Raw genomic sequence first — 20,893 nt, 5'->3', positions numbered from 1 at the left:
ATAACCGGCAATCTTTCTTGCTCTTATAACGAAAAGAAGGTAAGAACCAAACAAACGCGATCCTAGAACAAATGCGACTATGTAACTATCAATAACAAACTGCTTCAGAAAAACATCGAACCACTGATGTTAAGGAGATAGTCACAGGCAATAGCTTCTGCACTTGACGACTTGATTGTAAGTACACTAAATATATTGACATTCTTTCATTAGGTTAAATACGGTGAGAGGCTTTCATTACGCAGAACAAAAAATATAACATCAGGCAAACGAAAATCCGAGCCGGGAGGGTACCCCAAACTCTGGCAGCCCCGTGAAATTTTGCGCAATTCCGACCACAGGGACATTGTCCTCTTATGCACATCTTGAGGCTTTGAAGGCCACACAATACCCCTGCAACAGAAAACCGGAAGCCAACAAATGCTTTTGATGTCACACCACCACACAGTTTCACGAAATATGATGATTTAACACCGAATGATATAAAATTGTGTCTTCAAAAAGCAGACTGTGAATATATACCTTAGCAGTGCATTTGGACACAAAAGCAATTATTGTTGAGGTAAGACGTCACAAAACGCCATTATTCGAATCCATCCGGAGCATACTAAGAGCCAGTCAGAAAGCTCTCGGGGGCTCTTCCGAGCCATTTGCAACTGATGAGCGTGCGGAGAGCGAGCCGTATAGCCAGCCTTCTTCCCATCTTCATTAAGTACGGACCCCTCATGAAACCGGAGCCAACCTCGTCGCGGGATCTGACTCCAACGATGAAGAGGCGTACGGCGGCTGCTGAACAGAAGCAACGGTGCATGCTGTCAGAATGAACGAGACCTAGTAGTGTGATTCCACAGTGAAGGCGAAGGACGCTGAGCGTATGCAATGGAAGCGCTAGGTAGACGCCAAGCTGCGACAGCGCAAGGCTGAAGCCAAGCACGGGAAACTCGAGGGTGCAGCGGAGGCGAGTCGCATGACTGAGGTGCTAAATAGTTAGGAGTTTATAGGCGCAAGAGCGACGAATACAACACAGCACCAGAGAAATGTATCTTTACCTTTTTGTTGTACTGTCTAAAATGGGAGAGAATTATGATAGGCTGTGTATTAAAATTACGCTAGCTAGCTAGGTATTGCCACGAGCAAGAAGGCGAGGAGTTAACTCCCACCGTGCTTGGCTACGGCGCCTTCTTGTCAGTGCCAGGGTACCCTTTTGATGATGATGATGAATTTTTATGTCGCAAGCGCATCTGTGGCCAAAGCGCGCCACACGAGGTGTGTTCGTCTACTCAGTGTTTTCGTCTACTCGTCTACTCCCACGCAATTCACCAGAAAGAAGTCGAGCACCAGGCGTGGGGGAAAGATTGTATCCATTTTATCACTAGTGGCTACCCGGCGATGCTGGGGATCGAACCCCGCATATCCTGCATGCGACGAAAATGCTAAAACTACTAGGTCATCGCTACGGTACCCTTTATGCGCTATTATAGCGTTAGGGAGCTCGTGTCGCAGAAAATCCCACGCCATCGTGGGACTCAGATTAAGTGCAAGCAGCATAATCTCGAGACGCAGCGCATCGAACCTTAGAATGCACAAGCTCGAAATAGTAGTGAGGGCACCGTAGCTTCTAGCGAAGGAGAACGCGTCATTCAGAATGATGCACGTTATGAAGTCCTATCGCACATGAGAGGACATAGATCTGTTTTTGCTAACCGCTTAGCGTGCATCAGAGAAGATATGGTTTAGCACACTAACGTGGCCGCAGAGCCTGCTGCCACTATTGCGATGTCAGGCCGCTGAGGTGATTCCCGCTTGACTAAACAGGACGCAGACAACTATGGCATTGTAAACTCAGAGTGTAATCAACAAACTCATAGAACCGCCATGTTATGACGAATTCCTATTGCACTCTAGATTTTTCCAAAATTCACAAATTTGGAGACAGTCTAGAAACCACCTTTTGTCCTACAGATCAGCATAACGCATTATACTTTAGGGACGTGAATCATACCCGGACTATGATTAAAAAAGCCCATGGATGCGCCTTCTTGTGATGAATTCTTATTGGATTCGGGATTTTTCCTAAATTCCTGTATTTGGAGACCATCTAGAACCCATCTTTTGTACTACAGACGCGTAATAATACGAAAACACCTCGACACATTCTACTCTAGGCATGAATGGCGCGAATCTTTCCACTGCTGACAGCGATCAGTGGATAAGAACCCTGCACTGACACCTTATGTGCGCCCGTCATCATCACCCATGACTCGCGACTCATGACTTCAAATGCCATCTACGTTCCCGGAAAACAGACCGGATCCACCCCTGCATAAACTGTGCATGACTTTGACGCCCGGGGTGCTCTCTAAAATGAAATACCATTCGCAGTCTGCTTAAAGAGTGGTCAGGGATAAACTGTTTGATTCAAGTCTCCAACCATTTTCTTCTCTCCACAGATCAGTTGCACTTTCGCTAAAATGAGGGCTGGTGACAAAGTACTATTAGTAGTTCTGCACAGTGTTCACATACATGTAACGAGCATATGACTGGCTGACCGGAAGGCAGCCACCCCGACTGAGTGCGTCGGTGTAGACGTCAGTGACATACCGTGGGCGGCAGAGGTGGAGGCGGACGCCCGTGCTCCATACCACCTCCTTGTTATTCGTAGATTATTCGCGGGCAGCTCCATGCCAGGTACACCAACCGAGGCTTCACGTCACTGACCTCTTTCATATCAGCAAAAAGATGCAGAGCAGACGGCATTTCTAGATCCTCACCAGAAAGTGGTGCAAGAACAGTGTGCATTTATGTTTGCACTTTCAGAGCGAGAAGTTGCGAATTTTTGACAAAGTTCTCCCATGTTCTAGAGGTGTTGATGGAGGCTTGGAGAGAGAATTGTGCATCATTATCAAAGAACACCGGTCCCTGGAGGCTATAGAGAACCTTCCACGCACTATCACGGTAGAAATTGTCCTCCTGAACCCGCGTACCATGCGTGAGCATTCCAGAGCAGAGATGCAAATGCTTTCTTTCCGAAACCGATACAAAAGCCGAAGTGTCTGGCAAATGTGACAGTGACTTATAGCTTGTCCAACTTGTTCTTCCATGCGAGGCCCGCAATAAAGGTCACGCAGCCTTTGCTTAGTTCGTACAATTCCAGGGTGGTTTTGATGTGCAAAGGTGACAAGCGTAGCTCTCAACACATTGGCGAGTGCAGTCTTTTCGCCTCGTAGCAACAAGGCTGCGATATCTTCATCCTTTGCTTACAAATATAAGCCCCTTGACACCACACTCGCTTTCGAAAACAGTTTCACCTTCACCGAGCTAGCCAACACCAAAGAACGGACGCGTCCGTCTGTTGGCTGTTGTTTTCCAGTATGTCACACCAACTAGCTCAGACACAAGTCCTCCTGCCTCAAAACGGGGTTGTAATATCTACCTCGAGCTACTGTTATTGGACCTTTGGTCCGCCCTTAGACAATTATATTTTAAAATGTCTGTCTTCAAGTCTTGCCGTCGCCCTGCATTTGTGTAGTGTGTGTCCTTTTATGATTCATATCTTATGCTCGTTGTCCACAGATGGCCCAGGAAATCCTAATCCACAAGAACCTCAATCACAGGCGTATTGTTGGGTTACACAGCTACTTCGAGGATGAACACAACGTGTACATCGTCCTTGAGCTGTGCTGCAGGCGGGTATGAACAGCTTCCTTTGTTTCTCGCGGATAGAGTCTTTAGACCTTTGGTCTAGTTTTGTTCCAATCTTATATTTAGCGGCGCAAGTAAACAGGCCATAAGAAAAATTGGAGGCGATACTTAGGCTGCGCCTTAAAGATAGGATGTGATAGCGTTAATGGGTTAATGCCCACATATATGGAACTGCTCGTTCTCAACTCAACATTCTACATCCCTTGGAGTCCTCATGCCCCTCCTGGCGCAGTGGTGCAGTGGCTAAGCGGTGTGCCACTGCCCTGCGACGGCAGGTGCTGCCACGTGTGGGGATTCTGCAAACTACGTTACTGTTCCCGAGCAACCGCTCGCGACCTATAGTCGTTAATTTAGCAGCCACCTGCCCTGATGGTCAGCTTGCTCACAATCTGGCGGGTAGGTTGTCTTGATGTTACCCTGCACACGACCTAGGTGGCGCACCGAGGTTTTATTTCCGGGGATTTCTAGCTCACAACGCCGACACTGACGACGCGGGATATTCTGCGGAACGGTTTCGATAACACTCTCGCGTCAAAAAGAACACATGCTCGCGTGTGCTGTCACTGCAATGCAGTGCAGCGAATATTTGATTCTGGTGAAAAAATTCGATTGCTTACTTCAGTACCACTCGATAACTCTTTAGCTCGGGTGTTGCAATGGGCAGTCATTTAGAGCCGAATGCCTAAAGTGCGAGGCAAGGTACTTCATCTATCACCGTAATGTACGTAAATGTACGGGTACACATTCGGGCGCTTTAATTCTGGCACCACAGGCTGTAGTGGTGTTCTGGGAAATGTTTCGTCATTAATAGGTGGTAGATGCTTTCTGTCTAACGTGTTCTAAAGTTAACTCAACCAAAAATTACTTTTTGAGGGTTGTGTAGAGACCTTTCACTGCCAGACGAAGAACGCAATGTCACTAGAGGAGGTGTATGTGGAGCAGCATAGAAATACCGTATTTACTTGAATGTATTTACTCGAATGTCAAAAAGAACACATGCTCGCGTGTGCTGTCACTGCAATGCAGTGCAGCGAATATTTGATCCTGGTGAAAAAATTCGATTGCTTACTTCAGTACCACTCGATAACTCTTTAGCTCGGGTGTTGCAATGGGCAGTCATTTAGAGCCGAATGCCTAAAGTGCGAGGCAAGGTACTTCATCTATCACCGTAATGTACGTAAATGTACGGGTACACATTCGGGCGCTTTAATTCTGGCACCACAGGCTGTAGTGGTGTTCTGGGAAATGTTTCGTCATTAATAGGTGGTAGATGCTTTCTGTCTAACGTGTTCTAAAGTTAACTCAACCAAAAATTACTTTTTGAGGGTTGTGTAGAGACCTTTCACTGCCAGACGAAGAACGCAATGTCACTAGAGGAGGTGTATGTGGAGCAGCATAGAAATACCGTATTTACTCGAATGTAACGCAAGTTTTTTCCAAGATTTATTCCGCTTAAAGTCTACCCGCGCGTTATAATCGAATACTGCACTTCGAATGGCCTAAAGTACAGTGGCTGTAGCCTAAAGCAGTGCCGCGGTGTAGCCATTTCGAAGCTATCAGCTCGGTTTCGGTTTCTGCAGTTTTGCTATCTTATGTTGGCAACATGGGTACCAGGGAAGCCAAATTAGGCCAAATCCCCATCCATCCAAAGCCAAAGCGTTCTTTGTGTTCGTTGCAATCTTGCGCTCAACGCGTGGTGTTCTTGTGGCGTCTTTCGCGGTGTTGATTCAGTCAATTCAGTGCACACGATGGCAACGCGTCGTGCTCAGTACGACGCTCGTTTTAAGAGAAAAGCGATTTTGTTAGCTGAAGAGCTCGGGAATTCTGCTGCAGCTCGAAGACTTGATCTCAACGAGTCAACCATCCGCGGGTGGGTGTCTGCCGCGTGGTACAGCCTGCCTCGCGACATGGTCGTTCGTTCGTTCAAGAAGTGCTGCATATCCAATAACCTCGATGGCACAGAGGATGACATCGTCTGGGAGGTCGACAGCGAAAAGGAGGACTCTGTTTCCGAGAACTCAGAGTCCGAAAGCGAGGAAGATGAATAAACATGTTGGCCACAATGTTCATTAAAGGTACTTTGTTTTGCGTCTGTAAGCCTCGCGTTATATTCGTGGTTTTATTTTTTTCCCACTGGGCAGCATGTAAAGTCACCCCTCGCGTTACATTCGCGGTCGCGTTACATTCGAGTAAATACGGTATATTAAAACACTGCGATTAAATGTATGAAACACTGTATGAGGAATGAAATAGAGCAAACTATAACGAATGAGTAGAAAAAGGCAAGGTTGAATAATAATAAGCACGTGGTCGGAATAGGAAGGGAGTCTCTTTCGCCTCTTCGGAGCTACAGGTGGGAGTAGCTTGGGATGTCGATGAATATGTTCTACAACGATTGTCACTATACCTGCTGAGAGGAAATCGGAGGTCGTTAAGTGCTGTACCTTCATGCCGTGTATCAATTCGTAACCTCATATGCTTGAAATATATTTATCCTTATATGAAACTGCGTGTGTTCAGGTGAAAGGAATGCACATAGCAGCAGCTCACAATCAAGCTGGTACTACGTGTTATCACGTTTGTGCCAGGCTGACATACTTAGAAAAAATACACCTATTCCAAAAATTTAGCACCGTGAGTCTAGCGATACTGAGGGTGGGCCTGCCACCAGGAGTGAACGGTGCGCCATTGTGGCTATTACTGTGCAAACAGTGAAACCAAAGAGAAATATATAATAGGCGCGTAACACGGAAAACGGGGATGTGTTCGCCGCTTGAGCAAAACAACCGGTGTCTTGCTGTTCTCTTCTGTAGCAAGACGGTGCCAATAGCAATGCCATCTCTGCATGAAGGTCATTTCGGCATAGACTGTTTTCTTGATTTCTTGTTGTTCTTAATTGCGATCCTGCACCAAAATCAATTTTGACCATCGCGCTAGGAAGATGGAGCTCTTCGTTGCAGTGCTGTTATTATGTGCAGGGCCCCTGCCTTCCCGCCTCCCTACGTCCTACCTGGTGATACCACCACGATTTGACACTCTTGATACCGCCAGGACCATCGCCGACCGTCCGCCTCTTATGGCAAAAAACGACGAACGAGGTGAGTCGACCAAAAATAATAATCACTGAACGAGAATAGCCTCGTCATCCGGAAACTCTAGAACGTGTGCGGTCAACTGGATGGGCACGCGTGTCTTGATGAAACAGTACTCGCTGCGGCCCAAACGTTCACAACCGAAGTCATAAGAGTGCACACAATTGCTGTAGGTCACTAGCATTTCCTATGGCGTGTCCACCGTTAATTGATGTTAGTGATTGCAAGCACGAAAACTTATGTTAACGGGCTCAATACGTCAGTTCTGCGACTTACAAAAGCTGAAACAGGGATAAAATCTTCTAGAAAGTGATTCATGGGCGTCGCAGGACCAGTAAATAATATTGGTGGGCCTGTTTCAAATTTGCCCAGATCTGTCGAAGGGTATTGAGAATATTGTGAAGGAATTTTCTAAGAATGTTTTTGAGCTGTATCTCAAAGCTATAGAATACCCTTACGATATTCGTCTTTTGTGAACATTTCCTCGCTAAATCTCTCAATCTGTTCCTGTTAACCACATTCTTGGCATTGCTGGAATAGAATACTTCCCTTTAGAACAAGCCATTATTGACTTAGGAATGCATGCTGAAGCAGGGCAACAGAAGAAAAAAAAATGTTGTCGTACTTCTGGCCAGCTAACCTTTTACGAAAATATCACTTCCATTGCGCGCCTTTGCTTTGCAGAGCTGGAGGCCCCGATTACTCCTTTGAAGAAGCGTCAGGGAAAGGATGAAAAACCGGCCCAGAGCGTGAAGTCGAATCTGCATAAGTAACATTTCTGGTCCCCCTCTCCAGCTGCACAGTTATGGAGCAGCCTGTTGCTCCGGTAATTATAAAATGGGAGGACAATTTATTTCCCGCGAAAACATATAATCGGAGGATTGCATGTACTGTACCCTCTGGCCTTTTGATACTGATCCGTTGAAGAAACGAGCCTATGTAATGCATACTTTACACTACAATTGCTTCGCAAATACTATAACTGATTAAGCTTTAGGATTAGGCGTATTTTTCTTATGGTGCCCCAAAGCATCAATTGCGTGCACAGCGCTGCTGTCAACTGTACTATTGTGTCACGTTGGGTTTGAAGCTAATACCTTAATAATATCGTCAGTTTCGTTTAAGGTATTGGTTTCTGCTTTAACTTTTAATGTTTAACTTTTTTAATAATGCCTGTCTGAAATGAAATTTTACCGAATGAAACAAATGACAATGCTCTTTTCAATGGGGCTGGACTGCCCCAAGAAATTTCTTAACCCTGTCTTCAGCTCGCCATCTGCCGTTGACGTTTTTGTGTTCTTTTCTGTTTATTGCGCTCTTTTATCCTAGAAAGCCAGAAAGGCTCTGTTGCCCTTATTACATGCACTGCTCAAGTTGAATTAATGATTTCATTTATAAGGTACAAAATATTTGTATGCATCGCTTATTCGTAATAAGGGAGTAATTACTCATTGACATCCACCCGAGCGCAGCCATACGGTCACAAAGGAAAGCTTAACAGCTTTCTGAGAAAGCTGTCTAGCTTTCCTTTGTAGCCGTATGGCTGTGCTCGGGTGGATGCCAATGAGTAATTACTCCCTTATTACGAATTTACTCCACTTTGGGGGATTCCCCTAAACATTTGACGAACACTGTTCTCACTTCGAGTTACTGATCAATTCGTTCTCGCCCTACCATAAGCTTGCCGTCCCGGTTAGCTCAATTGATAGAGCGGCTGCTTCGGTGAAGCGGTGGTCTCGGGTTCGAACCTCGGACCAAGGCAAATTTTTCTTTAACTACGTAGTTTCCGAAAAAGCTGTTCAGCTTTCCTTTGTAGCCGTATGGCTGCGCTCGGGTGGATGTCAATGAGTAATTACTCCCTTATTACAAATCTACTCCGCTTTGGGGGATTCCCCTAAACATTTGACCATCACTTATTGCATGCTTGACTCGCCGCACTTTGTAGCTGCAATGCCGAAGGAAGCTCAAGCGCCACCTCCAGCAGCTGAAATGCTGAGCCCAGGGCAGCAACGAGAAAGTCACCGTGCAGAGCACGTGAAGACGCTGCAGCGTCTCTTGCAGCAGCTCTTGAGTGCGCGGCCCCCCGAGCACTGCTTCGATCGGCCCGACGAGGCGGAGGACCCTGCCTCCGCGCCAATTTTCTGGATCAGCAAATGGGCGGACTACACCGACAAGTATGCCATGGGCTACCAGCTATGCGACGGCAGCATTGGACTGGTCTTCACTGACAACACACGTATCGTCCTGCTCAGCAACAGCGTGTAAGCACCTCTGCCTGATCTTAAGGTTTCGGTTAAGGAGTAAAAAAGGGATAGGATGCAACATTACGAGCCATTCTTAACATGGAGTCACAAGGAAGAAAAGAGTCCGAATAAATCTAGAACTTCAGCCGCAATAAGCTCGATTCAGGTTAGTATAAAGTGGGGTGATTTGAAAAAAGTGTGCGTTTTTGATATTTTTTCTATCGTGCAAAGCATACGGGTGAGCCCACATCTGGACGAATTTATTGGTGAAAGAAAACGGTTCAGAGTTGCTATTTTTGAAGCTGTTGTTTTTTTCTGCGGCATTGACGTCGACCCATGTGAAGAGTTGATCACAGATTTCCGTGACCGTTCTTTATAACCATGACATGCAGCAATTTTTTCAATGGTTCTGCATGATAGTACTTTTTTGCAGTAAAACGCATTAAATGGACACTAAGGAGAAATTGAAGTTGACTTGCATCGACAGAATACCAGCTCCTGATTACAAAAACGCCATTCATACTGTCAACAAAGCTCCTGTAACATAGAAAAGAGCAAGAACCAAAATACAGGTATCGCCGCCACAGGCCAAACTCGCAAGTACAAGCTTCATGGCGTCATGGGACAAAACAGTGTTGCTAGAACCAATAGTTCTAGCAACACTAGGACACGAGAAGCTACGAATCACTGAGGCGCAGCAAATGCATGCGCAAATCTCCTTGACGTCGCCAGATGGCGCCACGTAACCGATAGCTACGCGCGCTCCTGCAGCACCGGGACCAATCAGCGCTTGCTCTCAGCGGTATGGGGGCTCCCGGTATTCCGCTAACGGTAACAAGGTACACGGTATGCTAAAGGCGTCTATTTGCGAGAACTTCGTTGACGACTTCGAGAACGGCATTCATTGTAACGCTGGCAAAACGCCGGTGCAAATGTAAACGAAGCGACGGCCACAATAGCCGATAGATGCCTTCAACGTGCGGCCGGCGGTAGCTTTCTTTTCGGCTGCTGCTGGGCCGCACTGCTGGCCGCCAGAAATCACGGAGTCTGCGTTACGTCATGTGAATGTCATGTTTCACGTCACTTAGTTCTGTGTCGTCATAGCAGAATCCCAAGTTTGAATCAGAGCGGCGGGAAAAACTATTTCAACTTCGAATCCAAATTTCTTAGAAATAAATGCATCTTTCGCTGCCGGGCAAGTGGCAACAAAGCCATGAAATGCCGAACTATCGGATTTTGCTATAAAAAAAATATTAATAGAGCTCTCCTCAGTGTCTCTTTAAGGTAAAATGGAGAGAAATCCAGGTAGTCGAAATTATTCCGGTGTACTCCACCGCGGCGTCTGGTATTCCATGTGCAGTTTTAGGGCATTAAACACAATATAATCTTCTATAATCAATTCTTGATATCCTTGGCGTGATCTTGATAAACTTTAATCTCAACAATTTTTTGAAGTGGTAATGGTACCCGGAACTTTCCTTTCCGGCCAGATTATGTTCTAAGCATTGCGGAGTCCACACAGGGTCAGTTCTGCTGCTTTCCATGCGTGTAATTAATTTGGCAAAAACTCTTAGGTGATCCTCGGTAGATCGTTGAATGCGTTAGCAGTCTAACGTTCGTTATCATCCGAGGCTGGCATATTAAGTTCGTAGTATCCCAGGTAGTACACTTGGGTTCCCTATACCCGAGGTCAACACATAGTTCTATACATCAGAGGTCAACAAATGAAAGTTCATATATCCAAGGGTGCATACTCAGGTTCGTTATATGCGATGTAACACGACAGTTAGTAATATTCGAGCTTAACACACTTAAGTTCATTATATCATAGGTGGCGTACCAGGTGGCGCGCCACGCGTGGCGGCGTTCGCCATTTCCATTTGCGCAGGTGCTTGTAATGCTAACGTATTAATAGACCTGTAATTGCAGATGTGCTGCATTTATCAGTTTGTTTCCTTATTCCAAAACACTATCTATGCTGTAAATACGCGCCTTCATCTGTGTTTGCTAATTATTTTGTCAATGTGCTGCTTCATATTCTTCCCTGTTCCCATTGCAATGCTTGTTCTCAACACTGACGGCAAAAATGCTTGCTCTAGGGGCTCGGAACAAGAAAAAAAGAGGCATCAAATGGCTGAGGATATGCAGTGCTGCTAAACAGCCTTACAATGCATTCAGAACTCAGGGTTTCTTGACGGTAGCGGAGTGAAATCCTTCGGTTATATTACATCCCCGTGGCACCAAGCCGTTGGTCCTTCCACCCAGACGGAGACGGGTGTCTTCTGGCTCATATTCACCAGGCCTTGCCGCCCGATTAACTCTTGATTGAGCTCCGTAGATTGGGGTACAACTTTGGCGTCACAAGAAAAGAAATTATATGTTGCCAAAAAGCCGTAAGGCATGGGTGTGAAGTTCGCTGAGCATTATGGCAGGCAAGCTTCATCTCACGTGTTCGAAGACTCTTTCTAGGGTATGGACCTTGGGCATGCAATATTAATGGCTAGATTTCCGGATCTTGCGATGTATACTGCTTCACCGTATTTCTCTTGTGAAAAAGTGATGTATTTGCGAACGGCAGAGAACTGTACTATAGTTTCCTGGAACCGCTGCTTGCGTAATTTGATTTTGAGAAATACGGCGTGTTTGTACTTAATAATAAACATCCCCCACCCCTACTTTCTGGAAGCTTAAAAAGCAAACTGCTCATTTTGTTGAGGAAAAATTTGCACATTTATGCAATATTACGCCCGTAATGCTGTCACTCGTGTTTTGCAGGAGTATGAGGTACGTGGATGAGGATGGTACTGAGCACTACCACACCGTGGAAGACTACCCCTCATCGCTTGAGAAGAAAACCAAGTTGCTGAACTACTCCTCGACTTACATGGAGTCGAAGCTGCAGAAGACGGGTCGGGACGTCAGTCCGCGCGAATGCGACAATCTGGTCAGACTGCCCGTGTTGGGATCGTGGCTCTTCCCCGTACAGCCATGTCTTTCTACCTCACTAATGGGATCGTGCAGGTAGACGTGGCCACGTTTATTCTTTAAATGTCGAAAGTATTCAACTCAGTTTTTTTTTCGAGAGGATTGCTCTGTTTTAAGCTAGGCGTTGTAACGGTAGTCTGCTTAGATTACCGTATCGTGTAGTTATTATAAAAAGTAAAAAAAAATACTGAATGGGGTGACATGTTTGCAAATGTATAGTTGATGCATACAATGAGTTTGGCAAAAGCGTGAAGTCGGCGCGTGACTAAGCATTTTACTGGCGTGAGTGGTTAGCCACGTTAACGCTGTGGCATACTGTATCCAAGGCGCGAGCGAAGAGCCAGCAATCCTGAGGCTGAATTCGACGCGAATTCTGGCCAAACGCATTTTCATGTAAATTTGCGTAGTAACATTTATCTTTTCGATCGTACGTATTTTTTTAGGTTTTCGATGCAGTGAAAGCCGCTTAAGACTCCAAATACGCAATATATGGGAGATGAAACGTCAGCCGCTTCACGTGCGCGATGTTTTGTGTAAACTTTAATGCGAAAATTTCACTTATATTCTCGTGGATTTATTTCTGCGTCCATTCTCGTGAAAATGGCAGAAGAGTGCAAGCATCAAATATTGATTGGGTAACAAGATGCGAAAGTGCAATCCATGGCACGTCACAGCTCGTTTCCGCTAAATCGGTCGTGCTGAGAGCAAAGTGTAATTTTTTATTATTGTGTCTTAGATTATACAACCTGTGAATGTTCGGGGCTACTTTATGCATGACAAATATTTCTTTCAGAGATGGTTGCCATCGCCTAAAGCACAACATCCGTTTCAAATAGTGTGTCATCTTTGCAGGTCAACTTTCTTCAGGACCATTCGAAGCTCATTCCGTGTCCTCGCATGGCCGCGGTGACGCACGTCAAACCCACCGGCACCTTTCACACATACAGGCTCAAAACACTTCAGCGTGGCTGCCCGCCGAAGCTGCTCTCGCTCCTTCAGTACACCCGCACTATCCTGGACAAAATGGCCACTCAGTCACGCTAGCTGGACAGGGCCACTGTTTTACTCGACTGGTGGGATGCAATGGGCCGACCGTGGTTTCACGTGTTATATTTACTCTAAAGATGCATTTCTACCGCATGTTTCTTTTATTTTCATACTTGTTTTCATTGACACGTGACTCCTTTGCCGGGTCATAATCAGCTGCACCACTATCATTATTTCACAGTACACATGCATGCATCGTGAACTGCGTAGCCCAATTCTAGCATCGCTGCCTTTATTTTTCGCACATCGCCACAATATCGAACAAGCTCTTCCAGAGGTTTTGTTTGCTTCTTTTGAACTGAACGCTGAGTTCTGAGCTTGTATTCCGACAGAGACTGCTCGCAAGATTGACTATTCGGCGACATCAAAAGGTTGCATATAATGGGCCGCGGGTTGCACGACACCTTTGTGCGGCAGTATCTATCAACTTATTGCCCTGTAATGGGCAACGTACACTTAGATGGGGCAGCTAGAGTGACGAACACTCAGATTAGATTAACCTTTGTGCGCTTTCACTAAGTCTGTTAAGGAAAGCTTTTCAGAGCTAGCAGGTCGCATTCGGAGTGTACCTTATGGTGCTAATAAGCGTTGCATTAAAGGCTTAAATATTTACCGTGTTTATTACAATTCGTTCGATATTTCCTGTTTCGGTCACCGGGATAGTTTATGACGCGCTCTTGCATATACGCAGAAAATATGTAAATTTGAATGTAAGCGTACCAATTTTGCTTTTAATTTGCGTTATCTTTAATGGCTTCCAGGAGTATTTCTTTCTAATATAGCTCTCAACACTGTTGTAATTTGAGCATAGTTCTGGTTATTGTGAAAATAAAAGTGAAATAAGCTGCACTTTGTGGTTTACTATCTGCTTTGCCATGGTATTTTGATTAGGCTACGGGAGATTTTTCCGCCGCCAAGAGTTACAATGTCGCTGTGCACAGCATAAACTGCAGGGCGTAGTTAAACGTTACAAATGCAATTAAAGTAATTAAAGGAATGGTAATAAGGAATGGGTTGGAGAGACTTGGGCCTTTGCCCTGCAGTTGGCGTAGTCAGGTTGGTGACGAATAAGGGAGTGTTAGCATTCATCCAAGTGCAGTAATACGGCGGAAAAGGAAAGCTATACAGTTTTCGCAGAAACTTCGTTGCTGAACAAAAATTCGTCCTGGTCTGGGGTATAGCTGTGCAGCTTTCCTATGTAGTGGTATGGCTGCTTTTATATACTAATCGGTAAATAACCAGTATTACAAATAAACCTGGAGATTCCCCTAAACATTGGGTCAACGAAGCAACAATAAGTTTCATTTAATGCACTCTCAGCATTATGATTAAACTATCATTTGCGTGTGCGTAACAGTACCGAGACTATTCTGGTGATCTGTTATGAAGATATTGTACATATTTGTTATTTCATGCATTCTCTTATTGTTTTACTGCTGTCTGTCATCGCCGTGCCAAGCCGCTACGGGAGATGGGAGCTTTGTCAAGCCGCGTGCGCGGCTTTTTTTTTCTTTCTCCTCAGCCATTGTACATGACTGAAATAAATGCACTGAACTGAACTGAACTGAACTGAAGATATTTCGTGTGGTGGGATGCACGCAAAATCACTGCATATGTCGAACTTTTAATTACGCTCTTCACATCTAAAAGCAATTAACTGAATGAGAGAACTTTAATAGCGCCGTTTGTGTTCCACTTTGCGTTTTAACTTACTATCGATCCTTTTCATGAAAGATAACATTAGTTTTTGAGGAAAGGAAACTGCGAATTGAGATTGCAAAGATATCTGAAACGGCTCGCAAATTAAAGCGTGAATGCTCGAATTGAATTTCTCTGTTTGCGTGACTTTTAATGCGCGGTCTTTGGATTGCGTATTTTTCTTTATGCTGCCATCTTCAACAGAGCATGCTCTTCACTGTTTGGCTATAAATTTATTGACATACTTTATTTTTTTCCTTTGCTTTGCTTTGCTTTTTGCACAGCACTGTTACGTAATTGTGAACTACGCTACCACTCATAAATACCTTGTAGCATTCGTTCCATCTTCATCGAACTGCAGCCGCCACGGCAGCCGCGGAGAGCAGTGCGACCCTTGATAGTCTGTGCAGAAGGAACGCTGATCGATCGCTAACCGTGTCCTGTGGTTAGAAGGCGCTGTCTGAGCGCATGAATAGAGAGATCTATTCCACCATATGTTCTTGGTCCTCACATTCTTTTCACGCTTGTTCTGACGCAGGATAAATGGGTGGGAGGCTCAGCGCCTTCGGTACAGCCACTGTCTTCTTCTGCGGGCTCACTTGTTGCATTGATGTTTCCATTTATCTCGCACTGTGAATGCTGTGCGCTAGGGTGGTGCGGCAGTGGACACCGAGTGTACGGCCAATTATGGCGCCTCCCGGGCCGAACATCTGACTGGAAGTTTTCAGAGCAGAGAAATTTAGCATTATGAGCAGCACCCACAGAACACCAGAAAATGTAGTTCTGTGCATACACAGCAATGGGGGTGGTTTTCACCTAAGGAAGTTGAGAAGAGGAAGCAGTAATATGAAAGAATGAAGCGCCTGAAAAGTGCAACGTGCCTTTGCGTGCACCGTGCTTAGTTGCCTGGGACAGAAACCTGTAAACCTACCTGTACGTTGTAACCCACTTAACAGTTCCGTTTTTTTTCAGCAATTGCGACGGCTCTCAATTTAGCTGCATTCATAATGAGAATCAGCTTGTGCATAGGGAGGACCCTCCCGTTCTCTGCATCAAGGCTTGAATATCTCCAGTAAGTAATAAAGTACTGTAAGAATAAAACTGTGGTCCAGTTTTAGCAAGCACTGATCCTGTGCTTGAAACCGCCAATGAGTTTAAAAAGTGCACGAGACGCAGGATTCCGAACACTAATAATTACGATGGTTCTGGCGTCGCTGCAAAGTCTGGACGCTAAAAGCGATGTGAAAGACTGAACTCTTATTTCTCAATTGGCTTCCCAAAACGTGGTATGCTTCTCAGTCGAGCGGTATGGCTTCTTTCGAAGCAAGAAATCTGCTGAGAAGCTGCAACCATTGTGTGAAACTCCTGCTGGGGACTCTGCAGAAGCAGCGGACGTGTTTTCCTTTCACTCCCCCAAATTTCACATGTCTCCTCTCATCCTCGTGTCAGTCGACTGTAAGCCTTCACTGGAAGCAGACGAGTACGCGCTATGCTCCCTTCGCAGTAACCTGCTCTTGGATGATCTTTCGCCCTGGGGACGTCGCCTCACTGCTCCAAATGGGGTTATTTCGAAACTCTAGCATCTGCTTTGCTCATGTATCATCATAAGAAGCAACAAAGTACAGCAGGGGTAAGAAGTTCAAGCGCTCCTCCTTTGCATGCATTTAATTAACTATGACAAACGCCTGTCATTTTTAAACTCGATAGTGATAAGGAGCTCATGTCGCAAAAAGTGCGGTGTCACTGTCGGCGTCGCCGGTGTCGATGACCATGTGCGAAAAATCCACGGAAAATATCCAGTGAAGCGACCTAGGTATCATGTGGGCCGCCTTGGTCACAAACCTTTTCGTGTCATCACAACCTATTCACAGAAATTTACCAAACTGCGTACCGCCGCAGGTGGCAGTTAATTTAATGAGTTGTCGCTAGCAACTGTGTCGCACAAGCCCCACCGGCGGCACAGCCTGCCATCACAGGGCACTGGCGCATCACTTAACCGCTGCACCAGTATGTCAGGAGTGGTATGAGGATGTTAAGTTGAGAATGTCCATTTCTACATATATTAAGATATAGCACCACACGCTTAAGGCGGAGCTGAAGTGTCTGCTCCAATTTTTCTTTTAATTTCAAGAGGTTGAATTCGAAGCAACCGACACTTAGGTGTCCGGATTCCAGTTCATACCTGTAGGAAATTAGAAACAGCATTATCAATATTCCTTATATTCCTTTCGGAAGCGACAAAAATCAATCCAGACAGCGTCTGCACCACCATGCATTCCACCGAAGGAAATACGAAAGGAAATGCAAGTACTCGTAGTGAAAATTGAAACCGATGTAAAACAAATCACATGGTAGCCCGCCTTTTTTGCGCCCCTCAATACAGATTGAGGGGGACAGGGCGTCAGAGCCATTGTCGATTGCTGTGGCTCCCACAGAAACACTCCCCACGTCCTCAAGACTTAACGCCTCTTTATTGAAATTCTTGCCTTTTGCAGCAGCAGCAGATTTTGAGATTTTGCTTTCACAACTTGTAACAGCCCTGCAAATTCATCCTTACGCATCTTGCACGGTTACTTTAACGCCACTGTACAAGAAAAGCACTAATCAGAAATGAAAACCTGCCGAACCAAAGTTACACTCCAAAAACTTACTTATGTTCGACAAAAAACAAAAAAAAATTGAATTCGGACGACTTACCAGGTAAGGAGGGCGGAGAAAACAAATTCTTACTTTCAGGGGACATCCCCTGGCCCATTAGCTGTCAGATTTGAAACCGATTTTCAGACTTTTTCGAGAACCATTGAGGAGGCGATGGCGTTAATGTACATACATGTATTATACGAAAATGGATTCCAACATACTGGTACCTGTTTACGTTAGGTTCCTGCAGCTTTTACTAAAAGTCCGAACTAGAGGGATCTCGTATCACCTCTAGTAATTAGATGCATTGGCATGTGACTGGAAATTTCTGAAAGGAAAAATAGGAAAATTCGCGCTAACGCCCAATCACTAGCTCAGTACCCAGAAGTAGGGTCGGTGGTGGCAACTTCATATGCATTCTTTCCCCTGCGTAGAGAAATTAGAAGTTCTTGAGGGCACTCATCTTACTCATATTATTGACTTACAAGTGAACAATAATGTCCGTCTGAACTAGTAAATTGGGTTTTAGAGAAGTTTAAGTTAATACAGAATTTAAAAATGGCGGCGACCGGCCAGATTCAGGTCTGAGCACAACGATGTGCTATTTCTCCACTGCGTTGGCCGCTACCCTTTGTACAATTTTTATTTTCTCGTAGAGCTCTGTCTTCAGTGCCTGTCCCTGTAGTTTTTTTTTTTAATACCTACTGAAGCGTATCAAACTTCCTACCTCAGACTGCCAATATATCATGTTAGCCCGACGCAGAAAAGTAAACAATTTCCCTTATATAAAAGCACTATAAACTTCTTCCACTTTATATTTCTGAAAAACTGTATAATACAGAAACGAACGAATGGGGCTGGGTGTTTTCAAGTGTGAGTTATATCCATTTTTAATGTGGGCAGTTTTTTGCCCAATTTTTTACCCATATACACGCAATAAGAAACCTTCCGCGAGGAATACACATAGCAATTTTTGAAGTAATATCTGCATCTGGAGCGCGTCACGTTCGCACTATACAACCTAGCAAAGTTTTTAGAGAGCGTTACTGCACACGTCAATGTAACTGGCGCCCCAAGGTCTTCGTCGTTCGCCAGAAACGATCTTTGCCTTGACTTTTACAAGATAAACGACGTCGCTATATCCGCTCCTCCTTAGTGGATGGTGCGTTATGTACGAACTCAGTGATTCCTAGGTGTTGCGACTGACAGCAATCTCTCATGGTCACCTCAGATCAATAAGCTCCACGATAGGATCACTGCAGCATCGCAAGTTTTAAGGTTCAATACGGGAACACAGTGGGGCAGCAATTGCCGGTCAGTGGTTCTGCTTGAAAAGGACTGCGTAAAAGGATGCTTGCGCTACTGTCTACCGGTGCTTCAAAGATTATCTCCAGAAAGCAAGAAGATTTTCAAGGCCGCGCGAAACAACTCCCTGCGGATATGCCTTGGCCTCCCAAAGCCTTCCTCTGCATCAGGAATACTAGCGGATGCAGGCTGTCTCTTGCTAGATGTGATTTCTGCCCAGGAAACTGTGCGTACCCATCTCCTCCATGTCCTCCAAGGCAAGAAGCACTTCCTACACCGCATCCACCTTACTCATTGTAACTCTGGCTTTGACCAAGCTGTGCAGATCCTCTTACTCTTTACCATCAATCAGCCACTGACACGACTACCTCTGACCTTTACCCCCCCCCCCCCCCCCTCCGGACACTGCCGCCTCTCAAGGTGAAGAGCTGCGTGCTCTTGTAAGGAGCATGCAGCAAAGAGCCGCATGCCACACGAAGTGCTTCTACAAGCTACTCTCGCGTAAGTAACCGAGCAATATATGCAGTATATCCACATCTTCACCGACGGTTCAACCACGCAAGTAACTTCGTCTTGTGGCCTTTATGTGCCCTCAACAAGCCATGTCCTTTCTTAATGGCTGCAGCGAAAGAGATCCTCTTCGATTGCTGAGCTTCACGGCATCAAAGAAGCTCTTTCCAATATCCTGCACCGAACTCCCGTCAGATGAGTTATTACCGACTCCAAGGGATCTCTGCGGAATCTGTCCAACCTGCTGAAGAAAAGGAATCAGCCCGTTTCCCCTGACATCGAGTATCTGCATCATTTGGCTATTACCGAAGGCAACTGCCTAACATTTTAGTGCATTCTAGCATACTCTGGCATTCTGACCAATTAAAAAAAGCAGATGAAGCAGCCCGTAAAAGCAATCAACATCGTAGATACATTCACACATTCATCAAATCAGATGCATCCGAAATGGCTAAAAGATTTGCTTCCGAAAAAAACGTATCGGCTCTGGAGCTTGCCGACACATCACTACCAGTTTCTTTACTCCATCGACCCACATTTCCGGTCCAGACTCCCAACCAGATTTCTGCGCTGTCTGGAAGCACGTCACCCCCGACCTCCCCTGAATGGTGCATTTACAGACGGCTTGCGACACCGTTTCGGCCAAATCAACAGTCCGCTTTGTGACAACCGCGGCACGATCGAAATGGTGGCGCACATCCTGAATGATTGTCATGCGTACGCTGACAGGCGTGTGCACTATGAACATTGCATAGTAAAGCTCTCCCCGATGGTTCTGACAATGAGCAGTGTTTTACGTCCCTTAGCCTGCCTTAGGCCACTAAGACATGCAATTAATTTTTGTTTTGGATATATTTACATCACATTAGACCTCTTGAAAAGATAGAATTTCACCTTGCATTTTACCATCATGCATTCTTTACACAGTGAACTTTCTTAGCCCAGTTGCCAGACTATGGACTTCATCATTTCATACGTTGCAATATTACTCGCGGATGCACGTTAATACGTATTTAAAGGCCGCATGTTATGTCTCCCCCTAATTCTGCTTTTACTTTGCCTTTCCGCACCGACCTATCTTTGTCTTTCTCTCCCAAATCGCCTTCCCATGCAGGCTAGCATGACAGTGATTTTTAAAAGTCGTCTTAATTCTCCGTTTTTCTTCACTCTCTATGTTTTTTGCTCTTCGCGTCATCTCTTGGCAGAGGTGAATGGAACATGTTGGAGCAATGGGGCTCCAGTGGCGCTTGGCTCCAAGGTCGCTTAAGCTACCCACAAGATACTCGCAAATCCCAAGCAACCACAGATATCCGTCGGACATACGAGCTAGATCCGAACGTCCTTTGCCGAGATCGGACGTCCATCGGACATACGAACACAATCCGATTTCGGATATCCGTATTCATACATCCGCCGGACGTACGGACACTATCCGCTTTTGTATATCCACATTAGAGACAAGGTGTACGTCCGAGGGATGTACGGTGGAGTATATTCTCCGGATATGAGTATAGAGTTTTTTTCTAATTTTTCACATAGAAAAGCCGCGCCGTTCGAGTATGTATACTGTAGAGTTCGCTTTTTTAACCTAGAAAATTTTATTCGCGAAAGAAATTTTGTCAGTTTTATTGGCTAGTGTGCGTGAAATTGCGTTAATATCTGCATATCTGC

At 45.4% G+C, this 20,893-nt stretch overlaps 1 protein-coding gene across 5 annotated transcripts in view; it reads left to right on the top strand.

Moving 5' to 3' along the window:
• The window catches only part of LOC149354056 (serine/threonine-protein kinase PLK1-like), a 68,636-nt gene extending 54,008 nt beyond the window's left edge, over positions 1-14,628 (top strand). For 2 of the 5 annotated variants that reach the window (XM_089583037.1, XM_089583035.1), the window contains 3 exons: positions 3,574-3,690; positions 6,681-6,800; positions 7,479-7,620. Coding sequence is in view for 3 of the 5 variants with exons in the window: in XM_089583033.1 (XP_089439159.1) it covers positions 6,681-6,800; positions 8,740-9,055; positions 11,813-12,058; positions 12,875-12,932 (740 nt within the window). In the remaining 2 variants the exon portion in view is untranslated. Of the gene's footprint in view, positions 1-3,573; positions 3,691-6,680; positions 6,801-7,478; positions 7,621-8,739; positions 9,056-11,812; positions 12,059-12,874 lie in introns of those variants that run through there. The other 3 variants (XM_089583038.1, XM_089583036.1, XM_089583033.1) reach the window with 3 other exon arrangements.
• Positions 14,629-20,893: the final 6,265 nt, after the last annotated feature.

Source organism: Amblyomma mixtum, chromosome 3 (assembly GCF_055824585.1).
Source record: "Amblyomma mixtum isolate Tamu chromosome 3, ASM5582458v1, whole genome shotgun sequence".
Taxonomy (NCBI): Eukaryota; Metazoa; Arthropoda; class Arachnida; order Ixodida; family Ixodidae; genus Amblyomma; species Amblyomma mixtum.
Note: the sequence above shows the minus strand (reverse complement) of the source record. Positions and strands in the feature narration are given on the sequence as shown.